The 18,247-nt window shown below is 34.7% G+C and overlaps 1 protein-coding gene across 1 annotated transcript; it reads right to left on the bottom strand.

The window, feature by feature from the left end:
• Nucleotide 1: 1 nt before the first annotated feature.
• On the bottom strand, nucleotides 2–17,548 carry LOC129277858 (AP-3 complex subunit mu-2-like). Its single transcript, XM_064110745.1, has 13 exons — nucleotides 17,206–17,548; nucleotides 13,334–13,412; nucleotides 12,881–12,986; nucleotides 11,182–11,294; nucleotides 10,265–10,386; nucleotides 9,438–9,564; nucleotides 8,941–9,087; nucleotides 8,420–8,493; nucleotides 7,339–7,441; nucleotides 6,129–6,287; nucleotides 5,008–5,058; nucleotides 3,058–3,126; nucleotides 2–2,338 (listed from the first exon to the last, which is right to left on the bottom strand). Exons 1-13 carry the CDS (start codon nucleotides 17,238–17,240, stop codon nucleotides 2,273–2,275), a joined length of 1,251 nt encoding a protein of 416 aa, XP_063966815.1. The 5' UTR covers nucleotides 17,241–17,548; the 3' UTR covers nucleotides 2–2,272.
• Between the last annotated feature and the right edge of the window lie 699 nt (nucleotides 17,549–18,247).

Raw genomic sequence — 18,247 nt, 5'->3', positions numbered from 1 at the left:
ATTTTGTTGTTGTTGATATTTACTATTATCATAAGCATACATAATCACAATACTACAATAATATAAACTGCACAGAAAATTTCTTGTACATGCACTGCATGTACATCTTCTCAGAAATACAGTATATTTCTGCCTATGTCATCAAATCAGTACAAAATACAGAAATGGTTTGAATTTATAATGGCTAGTATAGACGTGGGGCAACCAAGCTCCGTAACATTTTGTATACAAAGTAAACAGCATTTGAGGCAACCAATAAAACACAAATAGAGAGATAGGGACATTATTTGTACTGCCTGGCTACAACTTAAAAGAGGACTACTTAATTCTTGAACAACATAATAAAGATATTTTATGTCAAAATATGTACGTACTTGAAAAAAATAACATCTTGTGTCATCTTTTGATTATCAAATCATTATAGTTAACTGTGACATGGTTTCTTTCAGCACAGCTATAGACAATTTGTTTAGATTTAAGCCATATGATGCACATTTGGCACAATATATCTCACTATGTTAGAACACTGTAAAAATATTACTGAGTTTGCCACAATATTTCTGGAAAAGGCATAAAGGAATGTGAATCACACAAAAAATTCAAATTAGAGAATTTATTAGTGAAAGGCTTTATAGTAGATCAATATATAAGACGGACCATTGACTTAAATGGTTATTTAACTTGCATGAAAACAGCATAGGCGAAGTAGACTAGATGAACTTGGCAAACACATTACTTCACAAATGTACATGTATGGAGAGAAAACATATCAGTAACTATGGAATGTTTTGGACTCTCCATACTTGGTGCTAACAAATATATAAAATTAACATTATAATCTATAGAAAGAAATGCTATTGTAATTCATGGGGATAGCTACTGTAATACATAAGCATCAATGTCATAACAATGGTACTCCACAAAATTATCACCATTTATATAGTTTAGTGGTATAGAATCTGAGTGAACCATAGCCCCTACGCCCACCCCCACCCGTGGTGAAAATTACAGATTGCTAGTTCTATAATATATAAACTGGGTGCCCCCCCCCCCCATTTAAATAAAAAGAGTACAATCTGAAAGGGATATAATTTTTTGTAATACGTGTCATACAATCAAGTGTCAGTGATGACCAAATAAACTGTACAAAACTTTAAACCAGAATTAAAAACAAAGATTTTCTCGATTCAAATCACATAGAAGTGGTTTAAAATGAAATTTAAAAAAAATTGTGCATCAAAATATTCATCAAATAAAAGGTAATTGAGTAGAAGTCTGGAATAAAGAACATCTAAAATCAGGAGCAATGTTCTTGACTTCTGGCAGCAAAATGAAAACCCATATTTCTCTGAATTTAGATCTGTGTTGTACCTACATGTAGACTAGTTTTTATTCATTGACTATGCCAAACTATTGGATTTCTGAACACCAAAGAGTATGCAGCTCCATCATATCTTTGAATTAACAAGAGACAGGATGTAACTCTATGGAGAATTTTATCGTCCTTTGTCACCTTTGTAAAAGTGTTCAATCTTCCAAAATATACTTCTATTATTCTGTTCAGTAGGACTTACATTTGTGATGGAGAATACAAATGAAAATTTATGTTTTCTAATGACAGGTGGATTTGGGTGCTAAGTCCCACATTAAAGCCTGCCTATACTTCTAAAGCAATGGTATAAGTTCATAAATAGTGTGAATCAAATTCGAATATCATCATTTCATTTGCTGTTTTTCTTTTTTAAACCAATTTATATTTTTATTAATATTATGGAGGACAAAGCAAGAATGAATTTTTTCCTAGTGTCGGCTTAAACAAGTAGACAATTGATTGTCATGAACAGTGTGATTCATTGAAAATAATCTGATAATCTAACCATTGTGCTTATTCATATTTCTTGCATTTTTGTTGCTATATAAATGAATGACGGCTCCAGCTCATACTCGTGTAGTTTCAATTTTCATAAGCATCTTCTCACACAAATATGTGCATTTACAATAAAAATCTACATTACAAATCAATTCTATAGATCTATATATAAACTCATACAAAGGCAATACAGAGAAACTTCTGTCACTTTTACTAATATTTAGTGGTAATGTCAAACATAAGAGTAGCACAATTCACTTCCATCAAATAAATCTAGTACATAATTTTGCAGACAATACAGAGTTTCACAAATAAGTACTTTCTCTATAACCTTTAAATAACTATACAAAGTAAGACATTTGATATATACTGTAATATACATTTATAGTTAACAATTTGTTATCATGTCCTGACTTGGAATTTACCAGCTCTCGTTAGGTACTTTACTCCTTTGAATGGCTTGTATTTCTGAAAGTAAAAGGAGATGACAAATATAATGTATGAATAAATATTCAATGCATTGTGCATAGACATGACTTAGTTGGGGACTAACTGTCATTAAATCTTATACCCAGATGGAGTAATTTTGATTTAGTCTACACACTCTTTCTCATTGGTTTATTCGATAGTTCATCTAATCACTAGTTAGACCAAATGGATATTAGACAAAATAGGTATAGCCTTGCTGGCAATTAGACAAAATGTGCTTCTTGACAACAGACAAAACTGACAGGAGATGAACGGGGGAGCATGTCAGGAAAGGGCTTGTTGGACATTTTACCCATCAGTCCCTATTTCATCAAATAGTTTTAGGAAATGCGCTTCTCAGCCAATAAAATAAAAGAAAATTGTCAGGGTCCCGTTGCAGAAAGAGTTGCGTTTAAACGCAAGTAAAAAAATCAATGGCAAATCCAAAATGCGCGCTGTTGATTGGTTGAAAATCAAGTTGCGATTGATTTTTAGAGTTGTGATTGATTGCAACTCTTTCTGCATCGGGCCCCAGATCTGACAACTTGCTGGAAGAAAATGTTAATGAGACGATCCCCTGGTCACAGAAAAACTAAGATTGGACTATTTGGGAGGAGACAAAATGGAAAGTAGAAAAAATGGGAGGGGGGGGTCGAGAGGGGGGATTTGCAGATCCAACCCACTATCCTAGTCCCAGACCCACTGCATTGAATACTTACCTCTCCATACATGTCTAGTCTATTGACCTTAAGTCCTGATATTGCCAGCTGATTGATGGAAAATTGCACCTGAAGATAAAAAAAAAATTATCAAAATGACAAAATACATGTATTCTATGGCTACAACGAACAACAATATTGTACATTACACAGCTGGAAACACTACATGCATTATACAGCTAGTATGTGTCAAACCTACAAACATGCAAACAACACAACTCCCAAGAAGAATAGATTTCAACACGTGTACGTATTTAAGTTTTGTCAGACGTATATCAATCAGATATGATTATTTACATCTGGGACCGACCTTTAATGTCACCATGGTGCCCGTAACACAAAGGTTAGCAATGATCCTAGAACATTTTTCTATGATTGATTGCATAGACTACAATGTACAATCACTCGTGTAAATCATGCATACGAATAAATGTTAACCTTTGTGTTACGGGACCCAGGGCTCAAACCTCTGCATCAATTTGATTTCCCTACATGGCTTAGATTTTAGGCACACGCAACAATGCCCAAATAAATAGGGCTGGGATCCACTGAATATGATAGTTATACTGAAATCCTGTTGAACAATGATTTTCTTAAAGCAACCATGACCAAAGTCTAACCTCTGTCATTTATATCTAATATCAAACAATTACATAATTTCTCAAGAAGGCACAAATTTATTTCTCAAAATATATATAATACCAAAGTGTGACGTCACAATTTCATGACAATGAACCGGCTGGTTCTAAACTGAGTTGCAGCGGCACGATCGTCTACACAAATTTGTATTTGCAAAAATGGTGATGTGTTTTGTCCCTGGTTGTTACCATCATTCTGAGAGTAATAACAGGGCACAGTTTCATAAAGCTGTTTGTAAGTTAAGAGTGACTTTAAGAACAACTGGTGATCCTTTCTCGTGATAAATGGTATAATAAATTGGCAATGGCTTAGTGCATAAGAAAGGATCACCAGTCGCTCTTAACTTACAAACAGCTTTATGAAACAGCCTCCGGTTTCATTTGCTTAGAACCAGGCCGCCATGACACCATGGCAAGAAATTGATTTCATGTGCCTGAACAGTAAAGTTTGCTACTAAGAACACTACTAAATAAAAGGATCAACTGCTGGGCTAAGGGTCAGCATAATCTACGTATTTTCATCCTTTCATTGTATTCAATATGGATGCTTGTTCAAGCCCTTTCATGCTCTGGAATTCAAATACAGGTCTGCATGATTTGTTTTGGAAAATAACTTGTCAGGCTTTTTCACATTCTCAATGTCCTTCGAAAAGGTTTTCTTCATCAATGTTACTGGGTTATTAAAACCTTTTATCTCAAAATCAAAGAAAACATTGATAGGGCAGCACAGAAAAGGTGAAGTATGGCAACATTGGCTACTTCATATTGTCTGAAAACGGTTCCCTATTCCCTTTAAAGTTCTCCCCTAGGCATAAGAAGGTTGTCATTCAAGTTATAACTCTTCTGAGATGTCCTCAAATTTGTCAAATTTTGAGGTTTTTAATAACATTCCAGACATGATAAAATAATAATAATAATAGTAACATGGAATATTCAAATAGCATTTATTACAATGTTTCTAAGACCTGCGTACTATTACCCCAGCTTGTTACTCTGATCAAGTGCTCATTGAATCCTTCCTACCGGGTACCTATGTACTACACCTGGGTGGAGAGTGGCAAATGTAGATAAACACATTGCCAAAGGACGCGAGTGCTGCAGTGGGATTCGAAAAAAACAGACCTTACGGTTCAAAGTCCGCAGACTTATCCACTGAGCCACAACACCTCTGATATCATTTTAAAGCGAATAATCTGTTCCTTCCAAGATATTTTAAACCGAGGGAAGTCCAAATGATGACTTAATAGCCATTTTGTGGAGGAAGGTAGCATATATCAACAATGAAATCAAGAGCTCTATAAGGGATACTCACTGATAAGGTTGGGTTAGCTTCTGGAGGTGGGACACCAGACTGCAGAGACATCTGAAGAAACAAAAGAGAATATCAAATATAGTAATCCTAAGCAAAGGATTCAAAAGATATCATCTTCATTCTCTCATCGAGGAACAGAAGACTCCACACATAACATTTCGGCAGGGCAAAGAGTTTCTTTTTTTAATTGGCCTTCCAGTTGATCACTTTATTAATCTTTAATTCCGTATCTGATACATTTATTTGTGATTTCTGTTCCCAATGTATATATTTTGTCCCATGCACAACTCTGTATACTTGCGTTATGTATAAAGAGTCTGAGGACATTTTTTATGGTTTGAACTACTACGAGATAATAATATTAAATTGAATTAAATTAGATTGATATAGCTTCCTGTACAAGCTGTCAGAGGGAAATATCACATCAAGTATCAAGTACCAATATCAACTTGATGATTGCAAGTGGGCAAAAAGCTCAAGTAAAGTGAACAAATCTATAATGACAGTCAAACAAAAATGTAGCCACTAAAGACAAATTCTTAATGATAAATGCAAGAAATGGTTTGATGGCAATAAGTTTTAGTGGTCAGTAAAGGAAAGGCAAGTGGCTGCTTTAGAGGAATAGCTGCTAACACAGACTATTAACTGTACATAAAGCTGGGACTTTATGGTGTTGATGCCATGTACATGTAACCATGAAACCATGCATTTTGAAAAAAATATATATCATGGTGATGAAAATATCAATTAGTTGACTCAAACTTTTAATGGGAATTCCTCATATTTCACTTCACCTAATTAATTTAGTTGTAAGACCACATTAGATGATGCATTGAAGATTCAAAATGAAAAAAAAAATACATACATACATGTATGCAACCTAGTATAAATCTCTTGTTAATACAAACATTTTCTTGTCAATTCCTTTGCCACTGATTTTTCTTCCATCTCTTCTTCTTATTCCTCATTTTCATCCATCTTTTGTAAAATGACAAATTATTTGTAGGATCAGAACTGAAGAGAGGCTTTCTCTGGCAACAATAACACTCAATATGACTAGCATAATAATAATAATAATACACAGAGATAAAGTGTTTCAAATAAAAGCAATAATGACTTACACTTCCTTTGATGCTGGGAAGCTTCTGTGGGTTGATCTTGCCGACCTCCCACGACATGACCTTTCCGACGGGGTCAAAGCTATAGCTACCCTGGCTTGGGGTCAGGGTCATGTTCAGCACTTGCTTGGGAAGGTCACAGGTCACGACAACATTCTCAACCTGATAATGAAAAGACAGAATGGTGACACAATGAAATGGTGCAAGTCTTACTTGGTCTTCCTCACAGGTTGGTGTTCCACACACACAGAGGTTCCTTTGGGTAATTTTGTATTTAAACAAATACTATACAATGCTTTTTATTTTTCTCATTACTACCTGTTTATCTTTAAATATTATTTATTTTTTGTTATCCTACTTTTTAGGGGGTTAAAATCCTTTCCTTTTTTTAACCTCTCAGAGCCCCCTTTTTTTAGTTTTTTTTCTCCAACTTTTTTAGTTTATAAAGGTGGGCATCTCCATGCTAGTCTCAACATAAATACATCTATCATACTCTCCATTGTGCATAGAAATGCTGCAGAAAGATTTATCTAACAGAACAAAACAAGAAAAGAGTACCCATCCACGTTTCATAATACCCAAACATATGGAAGGTCCCTATTAAAAAATCTTAATCTCTTGCCCCCTGTCTTTTGGAACAAACTCCATCCAATTTTCTCAAACATCTCTTCTGGCCTCTTCAAAAATCACCTTACAACACATCTGTATACCTACATGTATAAAGCAAAAGTTGTTTTATTTATTAATATTAGTTTGGCATCACCTGTGCCTGGGAGGCGAAAAGCGAACTAAATCACTGTGATCCACAGGTCTCTCCTCCCGATATAACTGATTGGGGTGGGGGGAGTGCAGGTGGACCACTACACCGGGGTTTCCCCCTACTCTTATAACGAATAGTGCAGTGGGTTCTTAACGTGCAATGGTGGTGGTTCTCCTCTACACGGGGCCTCCATTTAACGTCCTTTCCGAGGGATGGAGTGTATTCCATTGTAACATAGCCTGCATCTATGAAACATGGGAGAGACGTTTACACACAACGCACTGGCTTCAGTCATCCACCCGGGGTGGACTCGAATCCACGATCTTTGGTTCGACGGGCAGACGCGTTACCGACTGAGCCAACAACGCTCTCGCCGTTAACAGAGTTTTTATTCCTTTGGAAAGTTCTATACAAATCTAATTATTACGAATAATGACAAGGAACACAACTTACAGTTTTGCCCATAGTCTGTTTGGGTCCCACCATCACTTCAAATCGGCCAGACGTCTCCCTCATCATGATGTTAGGTTTCACATACACTGGAATGGCTGTAAGGCTAAACAGACAAAATCAACATGGGCATTATACAAATGAGGGAAAACGGTGACATCATACACTCACTACTTATTTCTATTTCTTCAAATTATGAAATGTATCAAAAATGAATATTTTCTCAAATAAAGATAACCTTTGTTTGACTCCCATCTTGAGTGTGTGGAAGAGCTTTTTGATAATTGGATCTAAAGATATTGAAACATCTTATATTCAATATCATCAAATACAAAAGAAACAGTGTGTGACATAATTGGTTGTCTTATAATACAATCATCCATGTTTGATGCATAAGCAAATTTTAAAATTTCACAAGTAACAAGTATTTGCAGTATGCATTCATCATTTCATCATAGTTTTAAAGTGTTTGTTATTCTTCCTCTCTATCCACTCTTTGTCCATATGTATATCATCTTACACCTTCCTGGGACATCATCCAACCTTATCATCACAATTGAAAGTAAGTGCCATTAGTCCGTATTCTGAATTTAATTTATATTCTGGGGCCCGTTTCATAAAGAGTTACAACTGTTGTAACTTTGCCATTATGGCAACTACCATGGAAACCTTGAATGTGATTGGCTGCTGAGCCCTGTTGCCATGGTAGTTGCCACAATGGCAAAGTTACAACACTTGTAACTCTTTATGAAATGGGCCCCTGGTCTGAAGTTGTGTTTAACTATGGATAGCCAACTGTGACACAAATCTCCAAATGTACTGGCTCACTTCATTAGCTTATCTGCCACTCTGATAATTCATAACTGACTGGGAATTATAATTGATTTGGTTTTCTTCATCGTTATAGCACAATGAAAATGATGGTTAACATATAAAATATGCAATATTGATCAAATTCGAGCATTTTGGCTATCCATAATTTTAGCACATAATGAGACCATGGCGTAAGTAACATCGGACTTCAGAATACGGCCATTGAGTTTAAACTGGTTAGGAAAATAAACAATCTAATGTAAAGACTTACTTGGAAGCACCTATGTGATATGAGAGAAGTCTGAAGTTACCATCAGGTGGTACGAAGGAGAGAACTCTCTCAGACTTGATAAAAAGAGCAGAAAGAACACAAATGAAATGGTATCAACCGATATTGGGCTAGTTTGAGGAGCTTGTCTTTGAAAATAGCTCTATTAGACTAGAATGGATGAGATATACAGATAATAAAAATAACCATTCAATAACACACAGATAGATTACAATAAATGACCACAAATTAATTGCAACTAAACCTACATCAGTCCATGATCAAAATTGTGACAACAAAAGCAGATCTAGCATGTTTTACGAAACACACGCATTTATTTACCAGGAATCATTGGATCATTCCAAAAACATAATATGGAGCATACTTAGGCCCCAACATTTGAATAGTCCATGGTTTGTTGATTCCACCCACTTAGACCGACTTAGACAAACCTAAGGTTGTTCGTAAGTTTGCACATATCAAACTGCACGAAAAGTTTTGTGAATCAGCCACGTGTCACTCACCTCCCATCTTTTGTATCTGACACAAGGATGAAAGCTGACATCATCAAGAAGACGATGATTGACAAAGGACATGGTAAGATCAGGCATTCCAGTCAGTTTCACAGAACAATCTATGTATCCCTGGATCTCGGCGATTACAGTCGAACCCTAGAGAGGAAAACAGAAAGTGGTATTATCTGTTAAATCTGTCACAGCAATTACAGTATAACCCTAGACAGGACAAAGAATATTGTATTATCAAGCTATCCTGTCATTCATACATGCAGTGATTAAAGCCAATAATAGGTAGTTTCACAGAACAATCAATATATCTATGGATCCCATCATCATCATTGCCAAGACTGTCATCGGCTTAATCATCATCAGCATAATCATCATCGTCATCACCGTCATCATCATCACCATCATCATCATCACCATCATCATCATCATTAGCATCATCATCACCATTAGCATCCTCATCACCATTAGCATTTTAAGAGCATAATGTAATTTACCGACTTGTCAATGATGCAATCTACTTCTTCAATAACATCAAAGTATGCTTCATTGTTGGTGTATTTCACCCCACTTCGCCTCCATGGGACATTGGAAAGCTGACCGCTGGGAAGGGTATCACTCAAACTAAAAATAAGAGAGCAATTAAAGTTAATGACATGTTCAGAGTGGTTAACAAAAACACCATATTTTACTCTTGAAAATGATACAAATGTGTGAATTATTGATTAAAGACCTCCATATTAACTTTAATTATACCGATACCAATAAGTGAAAAAAAATCAGTCAGTATAGAAGAGGATGTAAATCTTTTAAAAGGTCAGTTTGAGGAATAGCCATTTTAATATCCTATAATTTTAAAGAACTCCGGTCACAAGAAAATAGTAAAATCATGTGAGTATTGTTATAAAATCACAATTTCACTGTGTCAAATTTTAATACAAGGAAATTTCCCACATGGTGAAAATCTAAACCAGTATCTGAAAATGCTAGTGATATCTATCCATCCATTCTAGTGTTTGGCTGTTTTGAATTGATCTCCAGGGCAAAAGAAAAATAATGCAAACGCTTTATTGGTAGAGAAAACCATTGATAGTATCATTCCTATACAGTTTCAAAAGTTTTAGTACCAAAATGTTTGAAATTAAAAGAATATATATTGTCAGAGATATAGATTTCCGGTTAAGGACCACATGGAAAAATGGTTCAATGGAAGTACAGTGGCATTATGTAAATGCTGCTGAAATGGGCTATCTGCCATGTATTTTTGTATGTAAATAAATACAAACAATACAACTTCCTTCAACTGCTAAACTTGAGGACTCACTTTGTACTTCCGGTGACTGTATTGACCACCGTCCTGAGAATGTTTGGAGGTTTAATGAGCTCCTTGAGAACATTGGATTCCGTCGCCAGAGGAAACCCATTGTCAAGCATTTCTTCTAGAAGCTGTATGGGGTAGAATGAAATGTCATAAGATATTTTACAATTACTAAACCCAATATTTAATGCATCACTATTTCCCAATCTATGATTTTGAGTGGAAATAATTGCTAAAATCTCCAACTTGGAAATGCGCCGAAATCTCAAATTTCTATTTTAACATATTACCGCTTCTGAAATTTTGAACTTGTAAAGGCACTCTCTATCACCCCACATCTACTTGTAAATTGAATATAGAAGGAAAAAAATGATGCATTAAAAAAAATATGATGCCAATTTAAAAGAAAAAAAAATGATCAAATATTTTGGCTACAGACAATATATTGTCCTGAATTGGACCAAAGGATTGAATATAGCTACTTCTTTCCTGGATGAGTACTATTTGATATCACATTACAAATATTTTGTAGAACATGTGTCTGGTATATAAAAGGGCAGTTCCATTTAACATCAGGGAAAAAATTACATGGGGGCTAGGGGCGATTTTGCCACCAAAATGCTCAAAAGAGCAATGGAAACCCATATTCATTACAATAAAAGCTTATTCAAGCAGCCCTCGAAAATATAATCTCAATTTTTGCCTGTTTAACATACATGTGTATGTACATGTCTGACCCCTATATGTGGGAAATTCCTGAAAACGATTTGTCTCTCTCTTTTTTTTCTTCTACTTCATATGAAAAAGTTATATTGCTCTGAAAACTATTATGGCTTGAGCAGTTAGTGAAGCAACATAAACATGGAGATAACTGGGGGTCGGGCATATCAAAGAGAAATCATTTTATGGAAATCCCATCTTACCTCGTATACAACCACATAGTTCTCCTTAATGGACGTCTCGGTACACTCCGAGAAATAGTCCGCAAATGTGTCTACAACTCGATGGAGGAATTCAATCACAAACAGAGGGGGAGCTAATTGGAAAAGAAATGGAATAATAGTGTGTATTCTAAAATATTCCAAGATAAATGATACACTACTAGGATATATTATCATTTCAAAGCAGCATGATCATTTTGATCGATTTGATATATTTTCAAAGAAATGGATATTCATTTTTTGCTGGGTAATGAACAAAGAAGGTGTTCCAATTACAGAGTACAATAGCAAGTCTACACAACCAGTCATATTGTACAAATCCTTCTCTTAGTCTTCAAAGCATTGAATGGTAACTCTCCTTCCTACATCTCACACCTCATCAATTTCTATGTACCAAACAGAAATCTCGGGTCGGCCAATCTAAACCTTCTCCAAGCTCCCAGAGTCAATACCAAGTACTACGGAGAAAGTGCCTTCACCAATCTCGCATCATATTTCTGGAACTCTCTACCTCCCCAACTACATGTAGCAACCTCAATAGCCAATTTCAAAAAATCTATCAAAACCTATCTATTCTCACTTTTGTACATGTAGTTTTCATTGTTGTACTAGTATTTGATGTAGTTTAGTAATGTAGTCAATAGTATTATACCTTGTAATGATATGTCATGTATAAATGTATATTTAATGTTAATATAATAATGTAGGATGTGAAATAATTGTAATTCAATAAGTCTTCTAATTAATGTAAAGCGCTTAGAGATCTCGATATTAAGCACTCTATAAATGCAATATTAATATTATTATTGTATTTCAATTAACAATTATTCAATATGCCTGTTCATTTATTACATTTTATGTTCCAGGTACTTCCAGGCATCTTGCGGAACATAAAAACTAAAGTACCAGCCAACATGTGGATCCCTCCATTTTCTCACATCTCTATAGTGTTTATGATAATTTGCTTATATTGTGTACTTTGTTTTGTTTTACTTCTGGAAAAAAAATGATATATTGAATATACCTCAATTTATATTATAAATTTCATTTGCAAATGTCATGTAATTATTTTTGACCACTTTACTTAATTCTGTTGAAAATTAAATAAAACAAATTGAAATTGAATTAAAAATGTGAATGCAACCATTCAAATGCAAAGATTTATACTCATTGCACATCAATACAAGGGGCAAATATGAAAGCACAAAGACTTATCAGAATCAGTATTAATACTCTGTTTCAACTGTGAAATTGTTTTTTCTAAAATTCATCTCCAGATGTTTTTGCAGTGACATGTAAATACTATTTAAATTTTCAATATTCAAATTATTCAATTCCTGTCAACCGAAAAAATAGTACGGCCATTCTACTGCTTTTCAAGTAGTCATCATACAGTATACACAGCAGTTACAATGTTTAGTGATTTTGATAACCATTCTGTTCTGAAAATTGAATTCAAAATATCTACATTATAAGAAAATATACCAGACAAAATTGCTTTGCATGATTTGGGTAATGTTTTACACATGGAAAGCAGTTGCCTAGAAGGGCATAATGCCCTATTTATATGAACCACTACTACTTTCAATTTAATATTAAATTCAGGATGACATGTTACAATTACCGGTATTGAATGCCGATCATATTGATATTTGAATATTATTATGTTTGCTTTCCTTACTTTCTGTCTGTACCACAGCAACAAAGTAGATCTGACTCCTGTAGATGCTGATGAGATAATGATGTGGAGTCGCAATGATGGGAGGAACATCAGCCTTACTGCATGCCTGTCATTTTAAAAGAAAACCGTTGGGTCCTTTATAAATGCTAAACGAACTTTTTGAATAATTCATTCACTTATTTATGACAAGCTAAGTAAGAGTATACAAATCTTATCATTTGATGCAGTCAAAGCTAATATAATGTAATTGCAAATAAATATTAAGAATAAGACATTTTGGTCGAGATATTACAAAATGCATGGAAATTACTTGAAAATTCATTCTGTACAAGAATTGTTATTCAAAAATATTAAAAATTCAAAGAATAACGCCACAAAGGCATAATAATTTTAATGTACATTACAAGAACCTGGAAGAGATGTGATGATACCAAAGAACCATTTCTAACATACCTTTTCCTGTGCTTCAAAAAAGTAGTCACATACTGATCTGCTTATAACACTCTTCCAATGTTTTTCCATAAAGATATCTCTGTGAAATTGAGAACAAAACAGCAGAGAAGTGTTTCAAAAACAATGTAGATCTAGTAGGAAGTTGAAATTGAACATCATAATTAAAAAGGGCAACTTTAAAAAAGGTCTAGTCCACCCCAGAAAAAAAAAGCTGTAGAGAAAATCAAACAACAATGCTGAAAATTTCATAAAAATTGGACCTAAAAAAACAATGCTGAGCATTTCATAAAAATTTGGCAATTTTGCTTACATGTATTACTTACAAAACAGTTACATACACAACCCAGAGTTATGCATAGGAGAGATCTGATGTCACTCACATGTATTCATTTTGTTTTTCATGACTTATAGAATATTTCAATTTTACATATTCGACAATAAGGACCTCTTGAACCACGAAAGGTTACAATGACGATTTACATATATTCAGGAAGGAACAGAAATTTGTTTTACAATAGATACAAACAAGAGAAAATTGTGAGTGGGTGATCTCATCAGTTTCCCCCATTTGCATACTGGCCAGGTGGCTGGTGGGTGTTTCATAAAGGTTACCAGCTACTTACAAACTGGGATCCCTTGGGAGGAGAGACCTGCGGGTCATAGTGATTCAGTTCGCTTTTCGCCTCCCAGGCACAGGTGACGCCAAACAAATAATAATAATAATAATAAATACATGTAAACCAAAAACCCTAAGAAGGTATTACCAGTAGTTGTAAAGTCGCTCTTAACTTACAAACAGGTATATGAAACACCCACCTGGTGTTTCTTAAAGCTGTTTGTAAGATGACTTTATGCAAAAATGGTGATCATTTTTGTGCTTTTAAATGAAAAATCTCTTTGACTACGTAGTTGACCTATTACCTAAAAACATGTTCCAGTCGCATAACTTTACATGTAGCCTATGTGAATAACTTAGTTAAAGGACAAGTCCACCCCAGTAAACTGTTGATTTGAATAAATAGAGAAAAATCGAATTAGCAAAACGCTGAAAATTTCATCAAAATCGGATGTAAAATAAGAAAGTTATGACATTTTAAAATTTCGCTTATTTTTCACATAACAGTGATATGTACAACTCAGTGATTTGCAACTGAGACAGTCGATGATGTCCCTCACTCACTATTTCTTTTGTTTTTTATTGTTTGAATTATACAATATTTCATTCTTTACAGATTTGACAATAAGGACCAACTTTACTGAACCATATAGTATTAAACATTGTTTGTTCCACATGTTCAGGGAGGAATTAATGATTGTTTCACTTGACAATGAGGAGAAAATTAGAATATTTCATATTTCATATAATAAAATAAAAAAAGAAATAGTGAGTGGATGATGTCATCAGTCTCCTCATTTGCATACCGAACAGGATGTGCATATAACTATTTTGTGAAATTAAGCAAAACTTTAAAATGTCATAACTTTCTTATTTTACATCCGATTTTGATGAAATTTTCAGTGTTATGCTTGTTGGATTTTTCTCTTTTTATTCAAATCAACTTTTTTTTGGAGTGGACTTGTCCTTTAAGAACAGCTTTAATTTTATGAAAAACCTACTATATCAAGACATGCAGAATCCTGTTATTGATCATCGGATCAGCAGCAGTTAACGATCAAGTCACGGCTGATCGGCTGTTTCACGCCGATCATACAAAGTGTATCCGCATGATATGATCGGTGGCCATTCGAAATACTTCTTGGCGCAATATTTAAACAGTTTTGAAATCGAAGCAATTTTAAAACACTTCCTGATAGATTCTGCAATTAATTTGAGATCTCTGTTACATACATCAATTTTTATTTTCCTTTCCAACAATGTCAGAAAATTCGTCCTTTATGTTTCTTCTCAGAGAACGGGAGATCATAACAAAATGTATCAGTATATAAAACTAATTCTACGCTGTTTGTAAAACCTTCCCAATCCATCGTTCATTAATCTTAGATATAATCGATTTCTATTCGGTTTTATTGGAGAACGGAAGTTCATAATGGAAGGTATATTAAATATGTTTTTACTTGTTAGCTCCTCAAAACCAATTTTAAAATGTTCCTGATCGTCATTTAGTAATCTGAGATATTTACAACTTCTATTCTGTTTTTTCCTTTCCGAGGTTGTCTGAACAATGCATCATTTATCTTTCTTTTTAGAGAACTACATGTAGAGTTCATAACGGCAGATTTATAAAAATTGTTCCTAGCTATTAGCACCTCAAAACAATTTAAAAATATTCCTGATCATCCGTTTAGAAATCTGAGATATTTACGATTTCTATTCTGTTTTATTTTCCTTTCCGAGGTTGTCTGAACAATGCATCATTTACATTTCTTTTTGGAGAACTAGAGTTCATAACGGCAGATTTATAAAAATTGTTCCTAGCCGTTAGCACCTCAAGACAATTTTAAAATGTTCCTGATCGTCCGTTTAGTAATCTGAGATATTTACGACTTCTATTCGTTTTTATTTTCCTTTCCGAGGTTGTCTGAACAATGCACTATTTATTCTTTTTGGAGAATGCGAGTTCATAACGGAAGGTATATAAAATATAGTTTACATGTTTCTTATACATATATGGGAGGCGGTTCAAGGCTCCATGATGAAGAAGTATATGTCAACATATTTAAAAATATCATCATGGAGTCCTCAAGGCTAAGTGTCATGTGACTTATGTCTCTGAGTGGTGGGGAAATTTGCTCGAACTTCAAAGTGGGCCGATTCGAAATTGCATTAGCACCTAGATCATCTTCCATGTCCTAATACACAAAAATAAAGAAAATCAAAGGAAAAGCTGGAAAGACTTCCTTATGTCCCCTCCACTTATTTTAAAAAATACTTCTCCAAAATCCCCTTCTTTCATTCTCTTTTTCTTCTTACTTCCGGTTGGAACTTGGATTCGAACCTCTCGTTGCAGAACGATGAATCTCCAGTCTGTCGCATTACTCACTGAGCTAGCAGGAATTGTTGAAAACCAGTGGTTTCATAACGATTATCTTCTTCTTTCCTTGGTTGGCAACCAGTCAGGATTGACTATTTTTGCCACAGCTTTTGTTCATTTTCAATAGCTTATTATTATTATCATTTTTTTTCCTTTTCTTTTCTTATTTTTCTTTTCTTTTCTTCTGTTTTCTTTTATTTTTTTTTCTTTTTCCTCTTTTTTCGTTTTTTCTATTCTTTTTTTTTTTTCGTTTCTTTTCTTTTGTTCTCTTTTTTCTTTTCTTGTTTCCTTTTTTTTCCTGCATTTTTTTTTTCTTTTCTTTTCTTCTTATATAGACATATTGTATTTTTGTCCTTTTTTTTGTCAACCAATATTACGACTAGTCTACTCTCCAATTAAGAGTATTGGGCATTTATTTTTCTGACTAAATAAACCAATGCCATTGATTGGGAATTACACACACTCGAAATTTTGACGAAATAAAGCCATATGAATTATGATATTTTGGTATGTATCCAACTTTTCCTTCTTAAAATCTCTTAGATATAGGCCCTATGTTAGATAATTCTTGATAAACCTTCCCCACATTTTTTTATTCAATTTAAGGGGAGGGGACATATGGAAGTCTTGCCGAAAAGCTAATAATAACAAACAATATAACTACTAACACTAGTACACGTAACAAACTAACACTAGTAGTAATAGTAAGCATACACAAAACAAAGCATGTGGGACTACATTGTGTCTTTTTGTGACCCGTACTTGAATATATTATGGGTGTGTGCGTTGCGAGAAAATCGCCAGTGTCGTCGTGTCACACAGAGGACATCTGCTCCATTTTAACCGTTTTTTAAAGAAGATAACTGTACCTATACATACCCTGAGGAGTTTATCATGAACAAGCTGTGAATCATTTTGACGGGTGGATGAAAATCATATGCAGAATAGTTCTAACAATGCCGGTTGGGGTGTTTTAATCTCCGGTTCTTGACGATTTTGTTTTCTTCGCTTCCAATCCTAAAAGTAAAAGTCAATGTATCTGCAAAACGTCCAATATCATAAGAAAAGATTTTGTTTTTGTATGTTTTTTTTTAAATCCCAGCCGGGTTTTATCCCCAGTTTTATCCGGAAATTATCGGCTTTCAGCAAATCAAAGCCCAAGGAAATCTCAGTGAGAAAGCCCCCTAATAATCTGACATTGACAACTTGTCGGATGACAATTAATTTTGGTAAAATGCTCGATCCCCATCCACTGGCGTAAATCCGTGTTGATGGGTGGGGGGGATGACTGAAATATTTTGGGTTTTTTTTGCAATCATGTTTTTAGATATGCAAGGAATTGTCATTGATATGTCCACTGTGGCGTACCGTGGGTCACGGCATTGGGGAGGGGGGCACCAGCAAAATGTTTGAATCACTGAGTGAGCGCACTCAGTTGCCAGTTATACTGACCTAATAGAGACATTTTCTGGACAATGTCATTAAACGGATATGCATCTCACTGATCAAATAATGCGAGCGCGAAGCGCGAGCTGAATTTTTTTAATATTCACACCTAAAAAGAGACATTATAATCAAATTTGTGTAATCACTATAGGTACCGTCTAGCTAAACAATACGAGCGCGAAGCGCGAGCCGAAGTTTTCGTATATTTTGACCCCAAACAGCGAGATTTTGAGGAATATATTTTAGCAATCCATTAAGAGTATGCATATCTCACCATAGTCATCTAATGCGAGTGCCAAGCGCTTGCTGGTTTATAAGAATTACATCGAACACATGAAACACTTTTTGTAGTCATTGCAATCATGATTATCATACGCATCTCCAGGGGCGGATCCAGCTTTTTATAAAGGGGGGGTTGGGGTGGTATGCGAGGGAGCGTAGCGACCGAGTCCAAGCGAGCGGAGCGAGCGAGGGG

Source organism: Lytechinus pictus, chromosome 15 (genome assembly GCF_037042905.1).
Source record: "Lytechinus pictus isolate F3 Inbred chromosome 15, Lp3.0, whole genome shotgun sequence".
Lineage (NCBI taxonomy): Eukaryota > Metazoa > Echinodermata > Echinoidea > Temnopleuroida > Toxopneustidae > Lytechinus > Lytechinus pictus.
This window is presented reverse-complemented; position numbering and strand designations above follow the sequence as displayed.

Bases quoted from the DNA above. Each gene is read 5' to 3' on its own strand.
- LOC129277858 (XM_064110745.1), bottom strand. From the start codon at position 17,240: ATGATTCACAGCTTGTTCATGATAAACTCCTCAGG. The intron at 9,565-10,264 runs GTGAGTCCTCAA...TCTTATTTTTAG, and splicing joins ACAGTCACCGGAAGTACAAA to TTTGAGTGATACCCTTCCCA. The intron at 9,088-9,437 runs GTAAATTACATT...TTTCCTCTCTAG, and splicing joins ATTGCATCATTGACAAGTCG to GGTTCGACTGTAATCGCCGA.